The sequence below is a fragment of the Odocoileus virginianus genome, chromosome 3 (assembly GCF_023699985.2).
Source record: "Odocoileus virginianus isolate 20LAN1187 ecotype Illinois chromosome 3, Ovbor_1.2, whole genome shotgun sequence".
Taxonomy (NCBI): Eukaryota; Metazoa; Chordata; class Mammalia; order Artiodactyla; family Cervidae; genus Odocoileus; species Odocoileus virginianus.
Window position 1 is genome coordinate 69,000,276 of NC_069676.1, and position 21,897 is coordinate 69,022,172.

Below are 21,897 nucleotides of genomic sequence, written 5' to 3' on the forward strand. Positions count from 1 at the left end.
CTAGGAAGCCAGCATAATTCATATTTAAAGGAGGTTATCTTTTCTCGATCATGACAGAAACAGTTTCCTCCAAAGATTGAAAAACCCTGTTCCAGAGCGCGTTCTTGCTATCCTCTAAACTGCGGACTGAGGAGAAGTGGAAAGCGCTGATAACCTGGGAAAGTGCAAAGACTCTCTCACGCCGGTGGCCAAGTCCCCACCGGCCAGAGCTCTTCCCTCCTAGCCCTCACCATTCGTGACTCTGCAAGACACAAGGACTCAGACGTGTGTGAGTGCGTGTGAGCGAGACAGGCGAGAGGAGAGTGCGCTTTCCACATGTGGAACCCTGCGCCTGCCTGTCTCATAGCTTGCATCCATTCATATGCATGCAGTGGTTAAATATTTGATCAAAGGTGGAATAGCTATACTGATCGGTTGTATTTTTTAATAGGCACACCTTAAAACAGAGGGTTCGTACATTGCAAGTGTGAAGAGATTCTGAGGATAGTCCCTGCGCCTCTAACCCTTTCTACTCTTCCCTCCCCCGTCTCTACTCCCCCCCAAAAAGGGAAAGCTTGCAGCAGATTGTAGAAGGATTTGAGTCTGCAGCTCAGAGAAGGGGATTAGGGCCAGAGCGGTGCAAGTTAAATTGTGCTGCAAATAAAAAATGGGCGGATTGGTCTCTAGATTCAGAGGCTGGTACCACCTTCCTTTCTAAAATAAAATCTCTCTGGCATGAAGTCACCGCCTATTTCACATCCGGTTTGCCCTGGGACGTATTACTACTGTCTTGGTAAAGAAAAATCTTTTGTTGTATAGCTGCAGATTGGAATATTGGGAAGCAAATTCGGGTGTGAAATCTTCAGCAGAGGAGCACGCAGAGTCCATGATGGCTCAGCCCGCTCAGACCGAGTGAGCGAGCGGCGGAGCGAGGACGCCCCTCCGCTGCCCGCGCGCCCGGACTCGCGGACTCGCGCCGGCTCCCAGCTCTCCACGATTTTCTCTCGCAGACTTTTCCCGGGTCTGGAGCGATCCTGTGCCCAGAGGGGGCCCGAGGTAAGTGCGGCTTCGGACCGCAGCACGCAGAGCTTTGAACGTGCCTTTTCCTTGCTGGAGAGACCAGAATGCAATAGGGAAAAGAGAAGGAGGGAACAGGACAAGAACCTGATCCCACAGCAGGTAGACACAACGAATGTTTTTCTATCAGGGTTAAAACCGCAGCGGTCTAGGAGCATTATCGTCATTATTATTATTTTCCCCGTCTTTCTTTTCTTTCCTTCCTTTGGCAGGCAGATTTGAATGTATTCCGCGGGGTGGGTGGTGACATGTTGTTTTGGTCTCTTTTTTTTTTGGCAAAAGGGAGCTGAGGTGAAGTGGGGAGGGGCGTTGGGTGGGGGGGCATCCTCTAAAGTTAAGACGCTGGTATAGAAAACATGTCTCAACGTTGCATATCTTAGGGAAGGCACTCTCCTTCTGGGTGCAAAAAAAAAAAAAAAAAAAAAAAAGCCTCTTTTCTTCTTTCCGGTGGACGCTGCTGAAATGCCCTCTGGTGTAGGGGTCTCTCCCATTCTGAACACGAAGAAAAAAAAAACTCAAGTTCTCATTTGATGTGGGTGGCATGGGATATGGGTGTTTGGAGTGTGTGTTTGATGAGGTGAGGTTGAAGGTGGGAAAGGGTTAGGAGACAGCTTAGCGTTTCTCTTAAACTATTATGTTTGTATTTGCAAGAAACTTTCTTACTCAACAACTCAAGTGCCATGATAGGTTTGTTTTCCTCTTTTTAAAATGTCAGAGGGGGACAGAAAGCAATGGTATCTTGCTTTGGGGTTTTGTTTTGTTTCATTTATTCCTTCGGGAATTACCCTTTTTTTATAAAGATCAACAAATATTAAGAGGGTAGGGGAAGTTGTTTTTCCTTCATAACAGATGTTGAAGATTAATAAAAGATTAATATAATTATGCAATTTAGATGCAATATTTTAACATGAGGATATTTATCCAATATTCCTCATTCTATTCAACTCTTCTGTGTTAAAAGCAGTCACTAATTTAGGGAAAAACTGTGAATCTCACAGTTCTTATCTCTAGATCTAGACTGTCCACTGTAAGCACCTTAATTATGTTTCATTGCTTACATTGCCATTTGGAATGATTTTTACTGATATAAATGATCCCAGAGAGTGCGGAAAGCATTTGTGTAGATGTATTTAAAGGCATACCACATTAAACTATAGAGTGTCTCATGAAAAATACGCTTTAAAAGACTTGCAGTCCATTAATCACTGACCTCCTGAAGGATTCAGGGAAGTGCTAACAAATTTTACCTTGAACATTTTCATAACTGGAATCAATTATAGCACATTCAAGTAAAGTGTTACCATATCTTCTCCTTCTCCAGGTAGTGTACTTATTTTTAAAAACTGCACAAATAGATAATTTTAAAAATTCTCTAAGCTTTCCAGACTCCTTCATCCCTCCAGCATCCCACTACCTAAGTCTAAATTCAACAATCAGATGGTGATTGATTGCACTTTACCTAAGAGGGAAAAAAGATCCCCTTATTCATGCAAAGCAAAGCACTCCAGTTTCCATCTGTTTGAGATGAAACATTTTCTAGCAGCAACCCGGCAGAATCCAAGAGGGCTTAAAAGATATGTGTAGGCATGTTTGTGTGCATTTCTGCGAGTGTGGTTTGTGTGTGAGAGACCAGCACATGGACTGACTATAAAGTGTGTCCTTTAGCCCCACAGAAGCATTAGTGAGCATATTTAACAAGGCAATCACAGGCAGAGAATTACAAGCACGACTTCAGGATTCAACAGCACATCTCATGATTTTTTTTTTTTAAGATAAATAGCAGTTGCTTCTGAAATCAAGGTGTATCCAGAACCCCAAGATGAATTCAGTTATCAAAGCATAATAACCTACCCCATCACAGCCCCCGAACAGGCTCTCTCCATTGTAGACACCAGCTGAAGATATTTAATGCACAGTGCAGTTGTGGGAACTCAAATCAGAAAGGTCAAATTTATCAGATGATAAACAAGAGGAGAGTAATTCAAACTATACTGGAAATATAAAGCCTAGAGAAAAAAACAACTCACAATTGTATGTTGAGCAATCTTATCACCTGAGAGCATTCAACTTGTATTCTTTTATGGGAGAAATTAAGACACTGATATTTCTGAATGGAGAAATGGAAGGGAAAGTGGAGAATGGATGGTCCAGGTTTCCATTGCTTCCAATGAGGTGTCATATCCCAGTGAGGTCATTTCCTGACTTCAAAGCATTTATCTGAACTGCCTCAGTCAGCCCTAGTGGTTATAACCTGATGTTTCTTGCAAGAGACATTGATCTCTACTTGTTCTACTTTTCAGCTGCACAAGCCCGCAATGAAGAAAAGTCCGGGTCTCTCTGACTACCTTTGGGCCTGGACCCTCTTTCTGACCACACTGACTGGAAGAAGGTGGGGACGCTTTATTTTAAATCTGCATGAGAATTTCTGTAACTTTTCATTTATTCTTTCTGAGTGAAGAAAATTAACCTTGGATAAATTCATGACTAAGGGGATTAAAAAAACTTAACTGCAATAAAATTCCCGCTAATAAAGTAGAACAGTATAAAAAAATAATCATCTTATTTGCATGTTAGTTAGACTACACTTAACACTCTTTTGTTAAGGAATGTGTTAATTCACCATTTAATTCTTAAATTGAACTTTTCACTGCTCAGTTGTAACCAAACAAAACATGCAGTTTCCTAATTCATAAAAAAGTTACCCCAATTAATATCTGCATACTATGTAAGTTGATTTTCCAACAAGAAAATTTCTCTAGTTGCAAAGATCATAGAGTAACTTCTGACTATGTGCAAGTAGAAACTTTAGAATAATATTTTTAATTTGAATGTTATAAGTTTTTATAAATGCATGTGCATTTTGTTTTGAAACTATTTATATAACTAATAGAAGTAGAGTATACGAGACACATTTAAGAACAGTAGATAAAACTGAACTTCTCTATTTAAGTTTACTCTGGAGACAAGTTATGAGAAAAGTGTAATAATGTGATTAACTATATTCAAAATATTAGTTAATGATCCCATCAAGCTTATAGATACATTATAATAGCAGAGATATAAATGACCAAGTATTTCAGATTCTCCTTTATCTGCTTTTATATTTCTAGTATAATCTATTCCTGTGGCCAAAGTCTTAGCCATACTATAAAAATCTAAGATTCTCCATAATGTAACGAAAAGTGAACCCTTACAAGTTAAGGCAAAGAGATGGAATAGTCTGGAAATATAAGGATTTAGGAGGATTTTTTTCAATTGAGAAGTTGTCCATTTTTAATGTTTGTTATTGTGCATAGTGAATAATGACTGCCAGATGAACAGGAAATGCATTATTGTCAGATACTCTTAATCTGAGGAGTAAAAGGTTCCTCACTGCTTTTGAAAAATTATATGAAGTGTTACTATTGTGATGACCTGTAGATGGAGTTAGTGCACAGTGTTTTATTATATAGTGGCTCATACGGAATCAAAATCAAGTACTGTAACTGACATTTCTCTACAACTTATAAATTATATATTCAGTTTAGGAGACATTACATTGGCATGAGTGTTTAATAGCAAATAAATAATCTTGATCTTTATCTTAGGCTTATTCTTTTACAATTAAATAGTAAATGAGAATTAAAGATGAAGCATAACCTGATTAAGAAAATCACATAAAAGAATGATTATCATTCCAGTTGGCAGAGCAGAAATGGTTTGCTGGGAGGGAGGGAAAAGACTCTTTTGGCATTTGTATTCCAGTGCAAACAACTGGTAAGAACAACATTTCTAAAATCAAACCAGGGGGAGAAAAGCCTTTCCTGAATTTGACATATGCTATAAAAACAAAGGAAATGCAGGTAAAGGTAATAGACCACTCCATTTTGGGGGAACCATATTCGCAATCTAATATGCTCTGTCATGTCACTTCATCTCATCATTTCCTCCTTCTTATTTTAGTGCTTCTTCCTCAGAATACTTGATCAGGCCCTATTTACAACTCAAAGTGTGCTAGCATTTCTTTTCCACCTTTATCAAGATGACCTTCTAGTATCCTTGAAAGATGCATGCATGGCAGTAGGTTTTGTGACAATGAGTTTTTAAAAATAATTGCCTTCAGAATACTATTTTTGCTTTACTGCTGTCATCTGCTAGTGAGACATCCTGGAAGACACAGAGCTTGTTGAAAATTTGATTTCAGAAACCAGGAAGATCTTTAATTCTGCCAAAAGAGAGTAAACCCTCAATCTGCATGGTATTAATATTGAATTTATGATACTGTAAAACTGTTTCAAAGAGGTACAATTAATATATTTCATATTCATGAATAGATTTTAGTTATAATAGCTTATTAAAATTTTATCAGAAAAGTTTTGCATTTTACCAATATAACATTAATTACCTAAACAATAGTGTTTGTTTTTTAATTGATACTTGATTATATTTCTTGCTTTTGTCAAATAAGTGAATCCTGGTTTCAACTGTTACTATTTTTTTTAGATTAATCAGTAATATAAACACACAAGTGAGAAGCCAAAAGCATATTACGTAGAAAGTATGAGAGTGATAATTTTATGTCAGTTTTTTAGTTTACACTCTAATATTCATTTTTTCTCAAGGTCAGAGCTATCAATGAAATGTCTCAGTAAGTGTGATCTATCCTAAAATAGAAGACAGTTCTCCCAAAGGATTTTGGAAGTGTCATCTTAATCATTACAGAAAATATGACTTAAGGAGCATAGATAATAATGTGATTGATATAATAAATATACAGTATTTGAACTGTGGTTATTACATGATCAAAATTCAAAGACTAGTAATGATAAGGGGTTAAAAACTAGATATTCATATAGAAAGAATTAAACAGGAATAATTACTCTGATATAGAAGAATGAAAATAATGTTTTAGACTAAAAGTTAAAGAAAACTGGATTCTAGTTCAAACTCTGCTCACAAATAGCTGTGCTTTCTTAAAACAGTAATCTTGCATTACCGCTTAGTAAAACCATAAATTTAGAATATTGGACCTTACCTTTTCCAGGGTATATTTTACTTCTAAGACCAACAAGGACAAAAATTCAATTAATTAGAGGTTTGAATAGACAAATTATAAAAATTTTTGGTTTATTGGTTCATAAACCTTGATGGAAATAGAAATTACACACTGATGTGAACAAATAATTATCAAAAGTAACAAGTTCTATCTATTTTTTTCATTTAAACACCTGAAAGAACATCAAAAACCACAAAAGAAACATAGGAAGTGGACGAAGGGAGGCATGTTGGTAGATGCAATTTTCGGATTATTCCATATATTAAATGAAAACAAAGATATTAACTACTTTGGTAGCTCATAAATACATTTTTTTAATTTGGAAAGAAGTTTCCCAGATTTTGGTTTTTCAGTAGTGTGCATTAATGTTCTTGCTTCACCAGAGAAAACATGCATTACAACTTTGTACACACACTGAGAATTATAAATGTAAAGAGACAACTCATGTCGTATAATTTTCCTTCCATAGTTAGAAATATTAGAATATAGAGCATATCATCTATGAGAACAAATATGAGAAAATGTTAAGAATTAAGCTTTTTTTTTTCACTTTATCAGAAGGAATTTTCAAATTAAGACTCAATAGAAAGGAATTTGAAAAAATTGCGGAAGGGTTTATTTGGAAGAAGGTTTTAGTCAAAATGTATAATTTAGCTATTGCCTCTGATATTTCAGCTATGGACAACCCTCACTACAAGATGAACTTAAAGACAACACCACTGTCTTCACCAGGATTTTGGACCGACTCCTAGACGGTTATGACAATCGCCTGAGACCGGGATTAGGAGGTGAGTAGCATTATTGTGTTTTATTTTAGAGAACAATATTAAGCCTTTACTATTAAAACATTGCTTCCCTCTACATGGTAAAGTAAGAAGAATGACAGCATGTAGTGTAATGACTCATCCTATTTTCAATAGATTGCCCAATGTTAATTCAATTTTCCATGGTCATCCCATGCACATACCCAAACGTGATAAAAGATAATTCAAACTTCTCATAATGTCATGAAAGTAATGTTACATTTACTTGACATTCATAATCGTTTGCAAGTATGATTTGATTTTACAAGGGAGAAAGGCAGGTAATATTCTTCCTTCCAGCCCAAAGACTGCATTGCTATTTCATTCCACATTGCTTTGTTTGCATTGGATTCAACTAGAATATCTCTGAATCCGTTGCTGTAAACATTTCTTGTGGAATATTACAGACTGATCCACTCTTTTGTGTTAGATTAACCCCATCTCTGGGACTAAAGGTGAATGAGATAGATGGTAGTATTCTTTATCTCGGTGCATTTAAACTTAAACTGTAATTTTCTGTAGTAAAAATGTATTTTTCTTTGTATACCAGTTAATTGGTTTACTAATGAATTTCTACTCAGGAAGAAGATAGCACTTAATAATACAATATTTATAACAATAAAAGCAAATAGTACAAGACATTGCACACTTATTTAAATAGCTTTGAATAAGATAACCAACCTATCTTATTTAGTTAAGCAAAGAATAATAAAGTCAAAACAAAATATTGATCTCAGAGTAAAACAAATGAGGCAAAGAAATGAATTATTATTCAAAGTCACATAAGAAACTAAGGTTAGAATCTATGACTCCAGACTATAATTTATGCTGTACTTTATCCAGAGCATTTGTTGAAACTATTTAATAGAAATATTTAAAATGGCAGTTTTAAGAAATTCATCTCTTCTCCATCTAGACAGCAAAGATATGCAAAGAATAAGAAGCTTAAGAATTCAATTTGTGATTTTAAAACAGAATGGTAACATGGATTTAGAATCTGTCATTCTAAATCCATGGATTTAGAATCTTCATTTTAACACTTTATGTAGTGTGATCACAAGGTCGTAGGTCTGCTTTGAGACCGCCAAATGCCACTAGTGTCTCAGAGGTTTAAGGGAAACTCCTTTGTCAAAGGTGCAATTCAGAAATATGTCAAAGGTCTTACCAGGTGTCCCTTCCTATCAATCTCAAACATTCATTCTAGGACATGCTATACAAATTCCTCCAGGTTTGTTGTATTCCACTTGGTTTCCCCTTACTAAGTTCTTTGAAAAAGTATTAAGGAATAAAATGTGTCGGTCACAAAATAGAGTGCATAAATGTGTGTGTGCTGTATTAATATAAAATCTGTGTATATCTAAACATCTAGAGCAGTTTCAGGAAAATTGTTCTTAGTTTATAAAATTTGAAATAAATTGCAAATACTACAGGTAGGGGAGGAGCAGACAAAAACAGTCAGAATAGTGATAATAACGTTTACAAATGGGCATGCATCTGATTTGTTTACTTATTCATCTTCCTTCTCCATATCAATCCATAGAAAATCTGCAGAATTTTATAATATATCTAGAAAATCTTATCTTCATTCTAGTTTAGGAAATTGCATTTAATACTTTAGCATGTGAATATGAGTATCCTCTTTTAAGTTCTGTGCATAGTTTTAAGTTTGTTAAACAATTTTATACACACACATACACCTTTAATAATCAGCTAAGTGGTCATATTGTTATTTGGAGTAGATAACACATCCATGACTGCTCATTTAAATTTAATTATATATAATAACTTTAATAAATGTATATGTCAATTCTTTAATTAAATATAATGTAAGCAGGAAGCATTTCACCTACTCCTCATATGCATACCTAAGTCTTGGAGAGTCACAAACCTTGAAGATACATAATACAGACTCAGAATGAGTTTAAAAGCTACTCTTTCAAGATCAGGATAATAGTGAATTTATTATACAGAAACAACTACATTAATTCAGGCAGCAATTTTCATGGAATCTAATATATTATCTACTTAACCCCCTCAGAATAACAAAGATAGTTATGTAAAGAACAGAGAGTAGTGGTAGGCTAAATATAGATAAGATATATTCTTTTTAATTGAAGTGAATATAATGTCCTCTACCATAGTAGAGGATTCAAGGGCTCAGGAAAAAGTTTTAAAATGGGTCTGCTTTATTCTTTTTAAAGAGGATTTTCTGATATTTGTGATTTCTGGAAATGGTGATTTTGAGGTTATGATAGACATGAAAACAAATTTTAAAGTAGCCTAAATAATTTCCTTTATTTCTACTTTATGTGTCATCCTAGAACATACTGCAATTAAATCTGATGGATTTGAGATTTATGAAAAAGTTTTAATACTATCTTAATTTTTGTCATTTTTTGGAGTGCCTTTTCAGTTTTAAGGGATATAATGGGATGTGTTTATTACCTATCTCATTTACCTGTTTAAGTACATTTTGAGAATGTTTATCTATCTTTAGAAAAATACAGCCTTAAATATTAAACACAGTTTTTAGATATTTTATAAACATAATGAGCTACAGAATTAGAGAAAAATGTTAAAATCATGCATGATTTTTGGATGTTATAAATTGAAATTATCTATTACATACATTTCTACAGAATTATTTAATTCTATGTCTTTACCATAGATTTCTGGTAAGCTAAGTTTAACATGCATTCTAGTAGCTCTCCATTATAAAAATCAAGTTTTTACATGATTCATTTGCTTTTCAATGCAAAAACTATGTAGAGGCAATACTTGAAAGATTATCATTAGCTTATAAAGGGGGTAAAAATTTCCTCATAGTGGGTTCATGATCACAGCTGGAATAATCTTTTCTTGCAAGAGAAAGGAGCTCACTGTCTTCTTTATTATGATAAAAGTCTGGTTTTATAAAAATAACAACATTGTGCAGAAGGCAGGGATATTTTGTTCTGAATGCCTTGATAAAATATAGAAATGTGATAAGCTAAGACTTGAGACTAATGTAAGAAACTGTAGTACGTGCAGTTTCATCATGACCTGTCTTTTAGAAACACACACAGCATCCAAAGGTGTAACATTACTCTTTGGAAATGTACACCCTAGATCCAAAAATTAAGAAACAAATTTAAGGACAACATAAAAAATTATATCCTGGAAGTCTATCTCAGTTTAAAAAAGATAACACTAAAAAGGATAGTGTGTGGAATTCCAGTAATATCCTCTATTCAGGGACATAAAGAGAAAAACATTTGGCAAATTCATATTTTAAGTACAAAATTAAGGAAGGAAGCTTTAAATAGACTTGAATTGAAATAATCTGTAGCCAGAAAATAGAAATCAAAATTTTCAGTGATTGTTGCGTTCATTCTCATCTAATATTGCCTTCCTTGAGGGCAAGGTGTAGAAGGCTCCTTCTTCCTTGCAACCAGGGACCAAAGAATGTTTTTGAAAGGCTCTTGCCTAAAGCATGGTTACCACAGAAGAATAAAATGGTTGAGGAAGGAGAGGAGGTAAAATCCAGAAAAAAAAAAAAAAAAAAAGGCAAGATAAGAAAGGAAAGGTTAGAGCAGAAAGGAGAGCAAGAGGGTATTGAAAGAGGGTATTGAAAATAAGGAGAAAGAATGGAGAAAAGTGAGAGAGCTGGAGAAGGCAGAGGCGAACAACTAGAGAAGCTGGCACAGGAGAGGCATCTGTGTTACGAGGCTGGCTAGGCTGAGGTGTTCCTTGATTAATCAAGATTCCTTTTTCATTTTAAATCAAGACAAACCAAATACCTTCTGAGGAAATCTGTTTTCTCAAGGTTTCTCCTTATTGGCTGTGAGTCTAAAACTAAAGAAGCCTAAATTTTCTCCAACTTTCTAAAACATTAAATGATGCTCTCCCCCAAATTACACCTATCTGAGTAAAATTTCAGCCACCATCGCATTGGCTTTCCCTGCACTCTAGGAGTAAGGGTAAGAACAATCCAGAAACAAAGATCCAAAACTGCATTCTGAAGAAAGTTTTCAGGTTTTTAAGGAGAAGCAGTGTCCTTCCAGTAACATCTTCCCTGCCCTCTCTGCCCCACCATTTAGACAGGCTGCGTCTCTCTTTGCAGTGAAAGAGTACCCGTGTGTACTCATCATGCGACAAACCCAGATGGATGGGAGAAGTAAATAGGTAGGCAGGAATGTAGGTAGAGAATTGACTTTATTCCTGATATTTTTTTTAATCACTGAGTCGTGTCTGACTCTTTTGCAACCCCATGGGCTGTCCATGGAATTTTCCAGGCAAGAATACTGAAGTGGGTTGCTATTTTCCATTCGAGGGGATCTTCCTGACCTAGGAATCAAACCTTAGGTTCCTGCCACATCTCCCGCATTACAGGCAGGTTCTTTATGACTGAACCACCGGTGAAACTACTTATTTATTCCTTCTATACACTTAACATATTTAGTTAAGATTTTCTTCTTTTTCCTGTGTTACAGAATTGGGTTGTTGTTGTTGTTGTTTTAGATTTTACTTAATTGAAGCTATCAGTTGGATGAGTATTTATAACTGGAATGTAGCTGGGATTTTCTCTCAAGGTATTTGAGCACTGACATACTATCTGATAAACAATCTATGCCTCAAAGCATACTCCTTATCTTCTTGATTTTCCCAATTTTGGATTTTTTTATGCCTGTATGAGAACTTTTAGATTTCCTTTAGCCTAATAACTGCAAGAGATCTCAGCTTTAAGATAACAAGTATCTCCCACCAGGCAAGGAGACTGGGCTGAATATGAGTGCTGCTGGCAAAGTGGTATTGGCTCCTTGGGGAATTAACTTGGCATCTTGGGTTATGTTTCTTTATGTCAAAATAATTCAAGGTGGAACACTAAAGAGTGCTCTGAGGAAAAAAAAAATCAGATTAACTTCTGTGAAATTTTGTGCAACTTTACAAACTTTAGGTAACTAGACTTTATCTCAAGATGAAATCTGATATTCATGTGATCTTTTTTATGTTTTTATATGCTGTTTGATGTTGAAATCAGAGGCAATCGTTTTATTTATGTTCACCTAATTTAAAGCACACATTTTGTATTTATATTAAAAAGCCAGAATTTCAAAAATTTAGAGGACAAGATATTATGTCACAATATATTCACTTTCAATAAAAAAAGATCCTGAATTACTGGCAGTATCCCAAAACAATTTAAAACATTAGACTTCTCCAATATTTGTTATTGCTGTTGATATATTTACTTTACAATTAATAGCTTGTCATATAAACTTTTGAAATTCTACTCTAGAATTCTTTTTGAATTTGCGATAGCTTTGTCTGGTGCTTTTAATGCAAGGTGTGGAGCAGATGCTCAGACTTTGGCTTAATGTAGTCTATTTCCACTGAAATACTATATCTAGACAGTTCATAATTCAATTGAATTTTAGAGGAAAAGCAGTTACCAAAGACACAAGAAGAACTGTTAAAATGAACAGAGAACATCTTTTAACCTTTACTGGCTAAGAGATCCAGTCAGCTCATGAAGCCAGCTTGTCTAGTGAATCCAAATGAGATGCCCAGAGGAATGTTTTAGCATGTTTAAAAACTTCCTGCTTCCATTTTTCCTTTTTGTGTATAGATCATTGTGCCAAGCACTTCCTAAAATAAAATGTAGCCTCTGACACTATGCTCAGGTTATAAAGGCTAAATTATTAGTAAACAACTGCAGTTTATATTTTGTGCAGTTACTTTTGACCTTTTTATATATTTAACATTTCCTCTCTTGATACTAGAACCAATGTGAACTACTAAATATATGTGTGTCTGTGTGTGTGTGTATGTGTGTGTATATAAATATATTCTTTAGATGGCCAGTGTTTTACAGCCAGAACTTGAGTTCTTGATTTGAAAAATCATGTTTGTAGTGTTTCTGAGTTAAGAATCTTATTGTTCATAGTCACAGACTCTGCCATTTTGAAAACTTGAAACCGAGTCCTAAGTGGATGGCATATCCCTCCAAGATTATTATTCTCATATAATCATTAAATTATTAAATCATTATATTTCATTAAAATTACATAATGGGAATAGAAAGTATGATGCCTCAAAGCTATTGCATATTGGGCAATTCTGATCAAGACTTATACAGACTGAAAGAAACCCATTTCTCCGATATAGCAATTATATCCTTTTCTAAAGCTTTGCCCTCTCCCAATAGAAATGCCATGATATAAGGAGTGAAGGAGGGACATTCTCAATGGAGTAGAGATGGGTATCTGCTGCAATATCTTTACCTTTTTTCCCTGGGAGATGCTTCTATCATCTGAGTTCTGGAAATCTGAAAACACAAAAGGACCAGGTATTGGCTAGACATCTCAAAATGTGATTTTCTACTCCATATCCAGATTTAGCAGTTGCATCACGAACTTTAAGTTGCTCTACTTTAGCAGGTAGGGGAAAATGGTAAAAAATTAAGGGAATGGAAATGAAGGACAAGGAGCAAAAATGCTGCTCCAGGCACATTGGCAGGGAGCTGAAACATTGTCTAATGCTGCTGCTGCTGCTAAGTCACTTCAGTCGTGTCCGACTCTGTGCGACCCCACAGATGGTAGGAGTATAAATTGATGGTTATGTAGTGAGCTCAAGATATTTTCAATTTCTAAACAGGACCATTTCAAAGTGGGGTTTTAAGAAATACTTTATTACAATGACTGATGCTAGCCAATTCAGACCCCATATAGTGACTGCCTCTGTGAATTAACAGCAGCAAAGTAGGTTCAGGAGGCAATAAACCTCCTTCATAAGTTACAAGCACCCAGAACTGTGCTCAGTGAATACTCTTCTGAGTTCCTATTATTCTGAGATCCTTAGTAGACAGCATTTCCATTGAAAATATGGCCAGTGCCATATTAAATTGTTGTAATAGGAATCCCTAACAAAATACCACCTACAATTCTTCACTACTGATTCCCTCTTCCATTTTTAAAAAACATTAGTCACTCTTACATTCCACTCTTTACAAAGAATCAGTTGTCTTCTTAAACCACAAGAAACATTATTTCACTTCATTACCTCAAAGCTTCCTATTACATTAGAACAAAGGTCACCTGCTTCTATAAAGAGCTCTTTAAATGTGGACCCTTTTACCTCTGCAGTTCAGTTCAGTTCAGTCACTCCAGTCATGTCCGACTCTTTGCAACCCCATGAATCGCAGCACGCCAGGCCTCCCTGTCCATCACCAACTCCCAGAGTTTACTCAAACTCATTTCCATCGTGTCGGTGATGCCATCCAGCCATCTCATCCTCTGTCATCCCCTTCTCCTCCTGCCCCCAATCCTTCCCAGCATCAGGGTCTCTTGCAGCGTCATCTTATACCATGATCATCAGCATCACCAAGTTCCAGATGTATGGGCTTTCTTAAACAAAGTGCATTTATTCTCATCTTTGCTTTATTCTTTCTTTTATGCTTTAGATCTTTGCTTTATTCTTTCCTCTCCTTGAAATGTCTTTGCCTGGATCTGTTCATCCTTGAATTTTTCTCACCTTTTAGGTCACAAGTCAAATGCCATCTCTTCTCTCAGAGCATTTATAATGATCTGACATTAACTAGTGTAATTCGTGGTTATGTGCTTATACACAACTATGTATATAATTCTATCTATCTACCTACCTGTTTACCTATCTTTCTAACCTATTTACCTAAAATATGTGTTACCTGAGACTATGAGATATGCTGCCGAAGAACAGGAACAATTGTACTTTTGTTAACCAATGTATTACTGTTATCTAGAAAAGTGCCTTCCTAGCACATAGAAAACTCTCAATAAACATTTGTTGACTAATATACCCAGAAAATACATCTATTTGACTCTCAATCCAATAGAATGGAGTTGATTGTGCAGGTATTATTTCTTCACTAAAGAAGTAATAAAATAGTCTAAGAGATATTAAAGAATTGTCCTAAAATCACATAGCTTGTTCTCTAGGAATATCGGAGTTAAAATCCAAGTGTTTTGACTCTTAATCCAATGTGCTTACTACTTACTATACTACACTGCTTTTCTGATTTTTGCCTCAAGCGCTAATCATCTTTTTGAATTATCACTTCAAAACATCTGTTACTTCAATACTTATCAGCAGGATATCAGCACTGTAGGAAATCCCTAGTAAAAACAGATCTACTGCTGTCTAGCTGTTACAGAGGTTATAATAGTGTATGTACATATGTGTATGCATATATGTATGTTTGTGAATATATGTGTGTGCACATGTATGTAATATAAATAATATGTATATGTTGTATGTGAAACATATCTTTAAGGGTGTGCTTGTTTAAAAAATAATTTTAATCATCATAAACTTAATTTACATTGATGTACTGTCTTAGATATCCTTAATCGCTGTAATAATAACCACCATCATAATTTCATTTTACATAACTCTATTCCATCTTTATCCTTTGAAAACTTTAACATGTGTATACAGTTATATTAATTCTAAAGAATCTTGATTATTTTACACTGGACAGAGGATTATTGTGACAAAAATATTGGATTGGAAAAAAAATTAATTGCTGATTAATCTAGTCTCTGAACATTTCTTCCAACCAAGTTATTTTAATTGATTTCCACTTGCAGACAGTTTCCTCATTATATAAGAGGTTAATTCATGTATAACTTTGGTTAGGTGTGTAATCTTCCTAGCTAAACTTCATTAGAAGTTCCTGCCTCATGTTGTATGCTCTCAAATAGAATATTTCAAAGCATAAAATTCTTTACTTTTCCCATGAGATCCATAGAAAGGCTTTGAATACTTTCTAGATATTTCTAATAACTTCAGAGTCTAATGCTAAGTCAAGAAAGTCTGGTATTAGAGCAAGTGATTTAAATTCTATTGTTCCTTAAATAATAAACTTTATATATATGTATAAATATAAAATTCTTGCTGGAGGGGAGAGGGGGGAAATGACAAAGTTTTTCTAGAATTGGGAAAAAGAAGGTTCCTCAACCATTGCCTTAGCTTTCAGCCAAACCACATGAGTATGAGTGCATTTTCCATTTAAGCCTGGTTGATCTGAAGAGGACTGGATTTCAAACCACCATTATTTTGTCAAAAAAGCAAGTTAACCATGGCACTATTTATAATCTGGCTGAAGTTCCTTCACAATGACCCTCTATCTTGAACCTTTGCAGTCCAGATTATAAAATGTTTATCTTAAAGCAGAATGACTTCACATGCCACTTAAGGGCACCCTGGTGAGCTGACGTGAAGGACACTTTTGGTCAAAGGATTCTCTTCTTTGCCAATGAAATTGTACTCAACTGAGTGAGAATGTGGTTTGAGGATAATCATTACGTATATATTTTAATAGAAAAAACTATGTAAGGGAATACACCAAGATTTAACAGTGGATTTATGTGGAAGGTGATATTTCAGGGAATTTAAATTTTTAAAATATTTTTCTGAAGCATCTCAACTTAAACTATGAACTTATATTTTTTATTAAAAAATTTTCTTTGTAAATGACATAATATGTTATATTGGGCTTATGCTTACTCAAAGCTTTTGTAATGTTTTAGAGTAGCATTCCCAAGTGATTTTCGGAAACACCGGGGTAGATGATGTTGACCACGTTCATTTAAAATATGGTTTCTTGGAGAAATGAGCATGGTAATGTCCAAGACATATCTTTCAGCAGCATACATAATAAGCAGTTTGACAGCAATGGTAACTTTTTTTTCCACTATATATTCACTGATGACAAATAAAACTACTTGAACATGTGACAAGGGAGCTATATTAGAAGGGAAAGTATAGAAAGTGAGTCTTCTGATTATCTTGCTTCCCCCAGGCTCAGATGGAATCATCTTCTAACAATCTAAAAACGGCAGAGAGAAATATTCCATATAATTGGCAAGTTCACTTCTTCAGAGCATTTTATGATAGATAGAACAGAGTTTTAGAAAAATTTTATTGGAGTATAGTTGATTTATAATGTTGTGTTAGTTTCCAATGTACAGCAAAGTGAATCAGTTGTGCATAGACATATACCACTCTGTTTGAGATTATTTTCTCATATAGGCCATTACAGACTATTTAGTAGAGTTCCCTATGCTATATAATACTTATCAGTTATCTTATTAGTTATCTATTTTATATATAGTAGTATGTATATGTCAATCCCAATCTCCCAACTCAGCCCATACCTCCTTACCCCCCTGGTAACCATGTTTATTTTCTACATCTGTAACTTTATTTCTGTTTTGTAGATAAGTTCATTTGTATTCTTTTTGTAGATTCCAATATAAGTGGTATCATATGATATTTGTCTTTCTCTGACTGACTGCACTCAGCATGATGATTTCTGGGTCCATTCATGTTGCTGTGAATGGCATTATTTTGTCCTTTTTATGGCTAATATTCCATTGTATATATGTACCACTTGTTTTCTATTCATTCCTCTGTTGATGAACATTTAGGTTGCTTCCATGTTCTGGCTATTGTACATAGTGCTACAATGAACATTGGGGTGCATATATCTTTTCAAATTATGATTTTCTCTGAATATATGCCCAAGAGTTGGATTGCTGGATCATATGGTAGCTCTATTTTTAGTTTTTTACAGAATATCCATACTGTTCTCCATAGTGGCTGCACTAACTTACGTTCCCACCAACAGTGTAGGAGGGTTCCCTTTTCTCCACATCCTCCTCAGCATTTAAGAAAAAAGCATATTGGTTGCCCCTAAAACATCTGGTAAGCCAAGCTTTGAAAAGCTAGCTACCTCGAGGAGTATTTTCTCCTCACACTACCAAAATAGATAATACTAACAAAGGAGTCTAAGAGAATTGTCCCATGCCACGAAGCATTTGCAAGTGTGAAAACAGGGACACTTATTTCCCCAAGTAAGTGTGCATTTAACGATAGGTCCCTGCCATAAAAATAAAAATGAAAGAAAGGACATAATCCTACTTCCATAAGTGTCACTCAAAGCCATAAAATATTCATCATAAACCTTATCTCTTGTAATCTGGAGAGAACCAAAACCCAACTTCAAGAACAAAATGAATTGTTTTACTTGATCTATAAAGGGAAATCTTGAAAGAGAAAGGACAAAAATGAGCTCAATGAATAGATGAATTCCAGCTTTTGTGACTAGATAGTGTGTTTTCATTGTATTATGATTTTTAATTGAAAGTCATTCTGACATTCTAATAAAGTGTGAGCTCTTGCTGGACTCTTAAGAAACAACAGATATACAAATATATATTTCCATATATGTATATATGGAAATAAAGTGTTCAGTAGATAGAGAGATGCATGTATTGGGGAATGACTGCTGGAAGAGGTGAGAAGAGGGACGTGGTATGAGAGGCAGGTGGTTAATACATTTGAGACTTAGTGCTGACAGCTATTCTCTTAAGCTCCGCAGTTGCTACAGGATGTTGGATGTTAAAGTTGAGGTTGGAAATGAGTTCTAAAAACACAACTCTATTCTCTTTGTCTCAAGCTATGTTCTTTATTTTGAAACACTGAACAGTAAATCCCACATAATTATTATGTCAGCAGGCTCATTTAAGCATTTTGGAGCCAATGAAATTGTTGGGGGTGGGGGACAAAACCTAAAAAATAATGGATTGTTTATGGAGGGGACTATCTCCACCTCAAAATTATTCTATCATTTGAGATACACATTATGTGTATAACATGACTTCCATGAGCCAAATTTATACTGAACATTTAACTCTTTACAAGTGAATTGCTAGGGGATAACATTTTTGATTTTCAAATGAATTCATTATTGCATGTATTGGGTCAACTTTTTAATATACTACACCAAAGATACAAATGTCATGGTCAATGAAATGAATTGTTTAAAATACTGGACTGTTATTTCTCAGAGCTAAAGTTGAAAATTACAAAGTCATCTTTTTCATTCTTACCTCTCAACAAAGGTTTCCTTTTATACAAGCAACATTTAAAAATATATATATATCTGTGTTGGATTGTCACCAAACTACATACGCTTTATTGGTTTATATATATGCCTCAGAGCCACTAACATAAAATTACATTGAGCTTGAAATGGAACCTATTAAATGAACTTTTGCTGTATCATATGTGCTTCTTGTCCTCAAAATTGAAGATACTTGCATAGGTTGTCAGATTTTTTTCCCAGGGAGAAATTTGGATAATCTACTTATGATTTAATGCCAGGAAGCAATCATTTATAAAACACACCCTTGAGTCCTTAAACAGTTAATAAAGCTTGCTACAGTGCACTATATATGTCCCAAGAGTAGCCTAAATACCTGGAGAATCTGGCAAGCTGTATAAGAATAGTTCAGCTTAAATCATACCCATATGCTAACATATTTTTTATTACAACATGAAATGGCTTGGTATCATTCAGGAAGTGTGTCCATTCTTACGGAATCCATTAAGAATCATCTGACCTCTCCATAAAATCTGTCTCCCAGAGTGGCATATTTAGGCTCCCATCTCCATTGAAAAATATTCACTGTGAAATTTCATGTGTAAGCAGTAAATTATCAGGACTACACAGTGGAGCAATTTTAGAAATAGCTAATCAAAGCCAATAAATTTCCCATTTGGGTGCGAGTATGTGGTGGTGAGATCTAATAAGGGCTGTTGATAGACATTCACTGTCCCAATTTCCTGCTTCATCAGAGCGTGTAACTGAAGTGAAGACTGACATCTTCGTCACCAGTTTCGGACCCGTTTCAGACCATGATATGGTAAGTGACTCTGCAAATTTGGTTTGCCTGGAGTATTTCCTAAATTTAACTTTTGAAAGGAAAAATATGGATTAGGTTTTTAGGAAGTAATTTGCAGTGCCCTGGCTATATCTTTGTGTTTCTCTGTGTGCATAATAAGTAATATATCATATATATGTGATACATGTATATATAATATTTACATAATGGAAAATACCCATTTACTTTTCAGGCCAGGCCTGTTTATAGTTATCAACCACTGCAGTCTTCTTTTGTTCCACCACTGAAATTATTCCTTTGCCTTGGTCTACGTTATATGATTCAAATAGTGTGAATTACCTTATATTTTAGTTAGGAGGACATATTGATTGAAGAATGTTCCCTTTCTGGATGGCTAGGACTGTTATAGAATAGCTGTAAACACCTCAATTTCTGAATTATTTTTGGTTAAAAAGGAGAAATATGTATAAAAGCTGAGCAAATACTTGACCAGAATTAGACTGAGAATGAAATAACACCTGTGGGAAAGGTTCAGCTTCACTGCAAAAGGCAATCATTAAATTATTACCAAGAGTGAGAATAAAATGAATACATACCTGTTCTCTCTTTTCCCATCCAAATGAACATGATTTTCTCTTCTATCTGATGGGAGTTGGTAAGTCTGTAAAGCTCTGCAGAGACTATATAATATTTCTGAACTCTTGACAGCCAAACTCCTATGGAAGCAAAAAATCATAAAGAGGCCATGAGACACATCATTACAGCTATTTTGAAGATACATTAATAAAATATTATTTTTGAAGTATCTTTTTGTTTACACGATCTTAAAAGTCTTCTGATTTCTTAATAGCTCAGATGATTCAGAGTAAATTTTAGAGAAAATAACAGTTTAGACCAACATTTTCCAAAGTGTAGAAATTCACAAGGCACTGAGATGGGCAGGGTTAGAGCTCTGACCAGTCCCGCCCAAGGTAAGGTAAACTGTTGAACTACACTTAATCTAGTGTGTTCCAATCATATTTGCCCCAAACCCTTTTCTTCAAGTGATGCTTGTTGACATTCTGTGACTCAAACATTGGGCAATGCTGACTTAGGATAATTAGATTTTGTTGTTTTTGTTTAGTCTCTGAGTCATGCCCAACTCTCTTGCTACTCCATAGACTGTAGACCACCAGGCCCATGTTGGTCCATTGGATTTCCCAAGCAAGAATACTGGAGTAGATTGCCATTTCCATCTCCAGGGGATCTTCCCAACCCAGGGATTGGATCCATGTCTCCAGCATTGACAAGTGGATTCTTTACCACTGATCCACCAGTGAAGCCCCAGGATAATTAGATACTTTACACCCAAGACAGGTTATGAATATAACCTGTACAGATTAGGGTCAGTGGAGCATAGGAGAGATAGCAGAGTGGTAGGTAAGAATACAAATTTCTGAACCAGAATGCTTGGGTTTATAATACCAGACCTTCTACTAGATAAGAGTATATCTGTCCTTGGGGAAATTACTTAATATGTCTCTGCCTCATCTTATTCATGTGTGAAATGGGGTAACAATGATAACTCATGGAGTTATCACAAGTATTAAATGAATTAATACGTGAAAAGCACTTAAAAATCATTGGCATATCCTAAGCACTCAATAAATGTCAACCACTATCACTATGTAAGAAAAAGAAATATTAAAGTTAGCCAAAATTGTGGATTTAGTCCTCTGGTAATTCATTTTGCCATTATGGTCAGTCTATAGGCCACTTTATTGAAATACTGTGCAATGTAATAATTTTTACAAACTTGATTGTGGTCTGAAAACTATTGTGATTCTCCCACATCGTGACTCAGTCTTCCCACAAAACTATTATTCTCTCATGCTGCTTTCTAATTAAGAAACTTTAATATATCCCAGTTCAGTTTAAGGTCAAATTTAAGCTCCTCTACCTGTATCCCATAATAACCATACATGTTTTTACCACTCGTCCTCACTTGTTCCCATTGACTGTTTATGATCTGCATAAGTATTACTTTCTGTGAGGCATACCCTTGGGGGCTAGAACGACTGACTCTAGGACTCAGCCTTGCTGAATTCAAATTCATCACTGGCAGCAGAGAGACCTTGGAGTGAATCAGTCTTTAAGGCTCAAAGCCTCTGAAGTTGATATATTATCACAGTTACCTGTCCTCGTAAGACTTCAACAACAGCATCCTTGTAGGACTGTTAGGAATTTTAAATGAGATACATAAATAAGGGTCTATAGATAGTGCTCAATAAATACTATTATTATTTTTGTCTCTGAA

General features: G+C 35.1%; 1 protein-coding gene across 2 annotated transcripts in view; it reads left to right on the plus strand.

Annotated features, from left to right (window-relative positions):
• Positions 1-569: 569 nt before the first annotated feature.
• The window catches only part of GABRA1 (gamma-aminobutyric acid type A receptor subunit alpha1), a 56,928-nt gene continuing 35,600 nt past the window's right edge, over positions 570-21,897 (plus strand). The window contains exons 1-4 of one of the 2 annotated variants that reach the window (XM_020901352.2): positions 570-1,035; positions 3,357-3,445; positions 6,767-6,879; positions 19,555-19,622. In XM_020901352.2, coding sequence (XP_020757011.1) covers positions 3,372-3,445; positions 6,767-6,879; positions 19,555-19,622 — 255 coding nt within the window. In that variant the 5' untranslated portion in view covers positions 570-1,035; positions 3,357-3,371. Of the gene's footprint in view, positions 1,036-1,069; positions 1,159-3,356; positions 3,446-6,766; positions 6,880-19,554; positions 19,623-21,897 lie in introns of those variants that run through there. The other variant, XM_020901359.2, reaches the window with a different exon arrangement.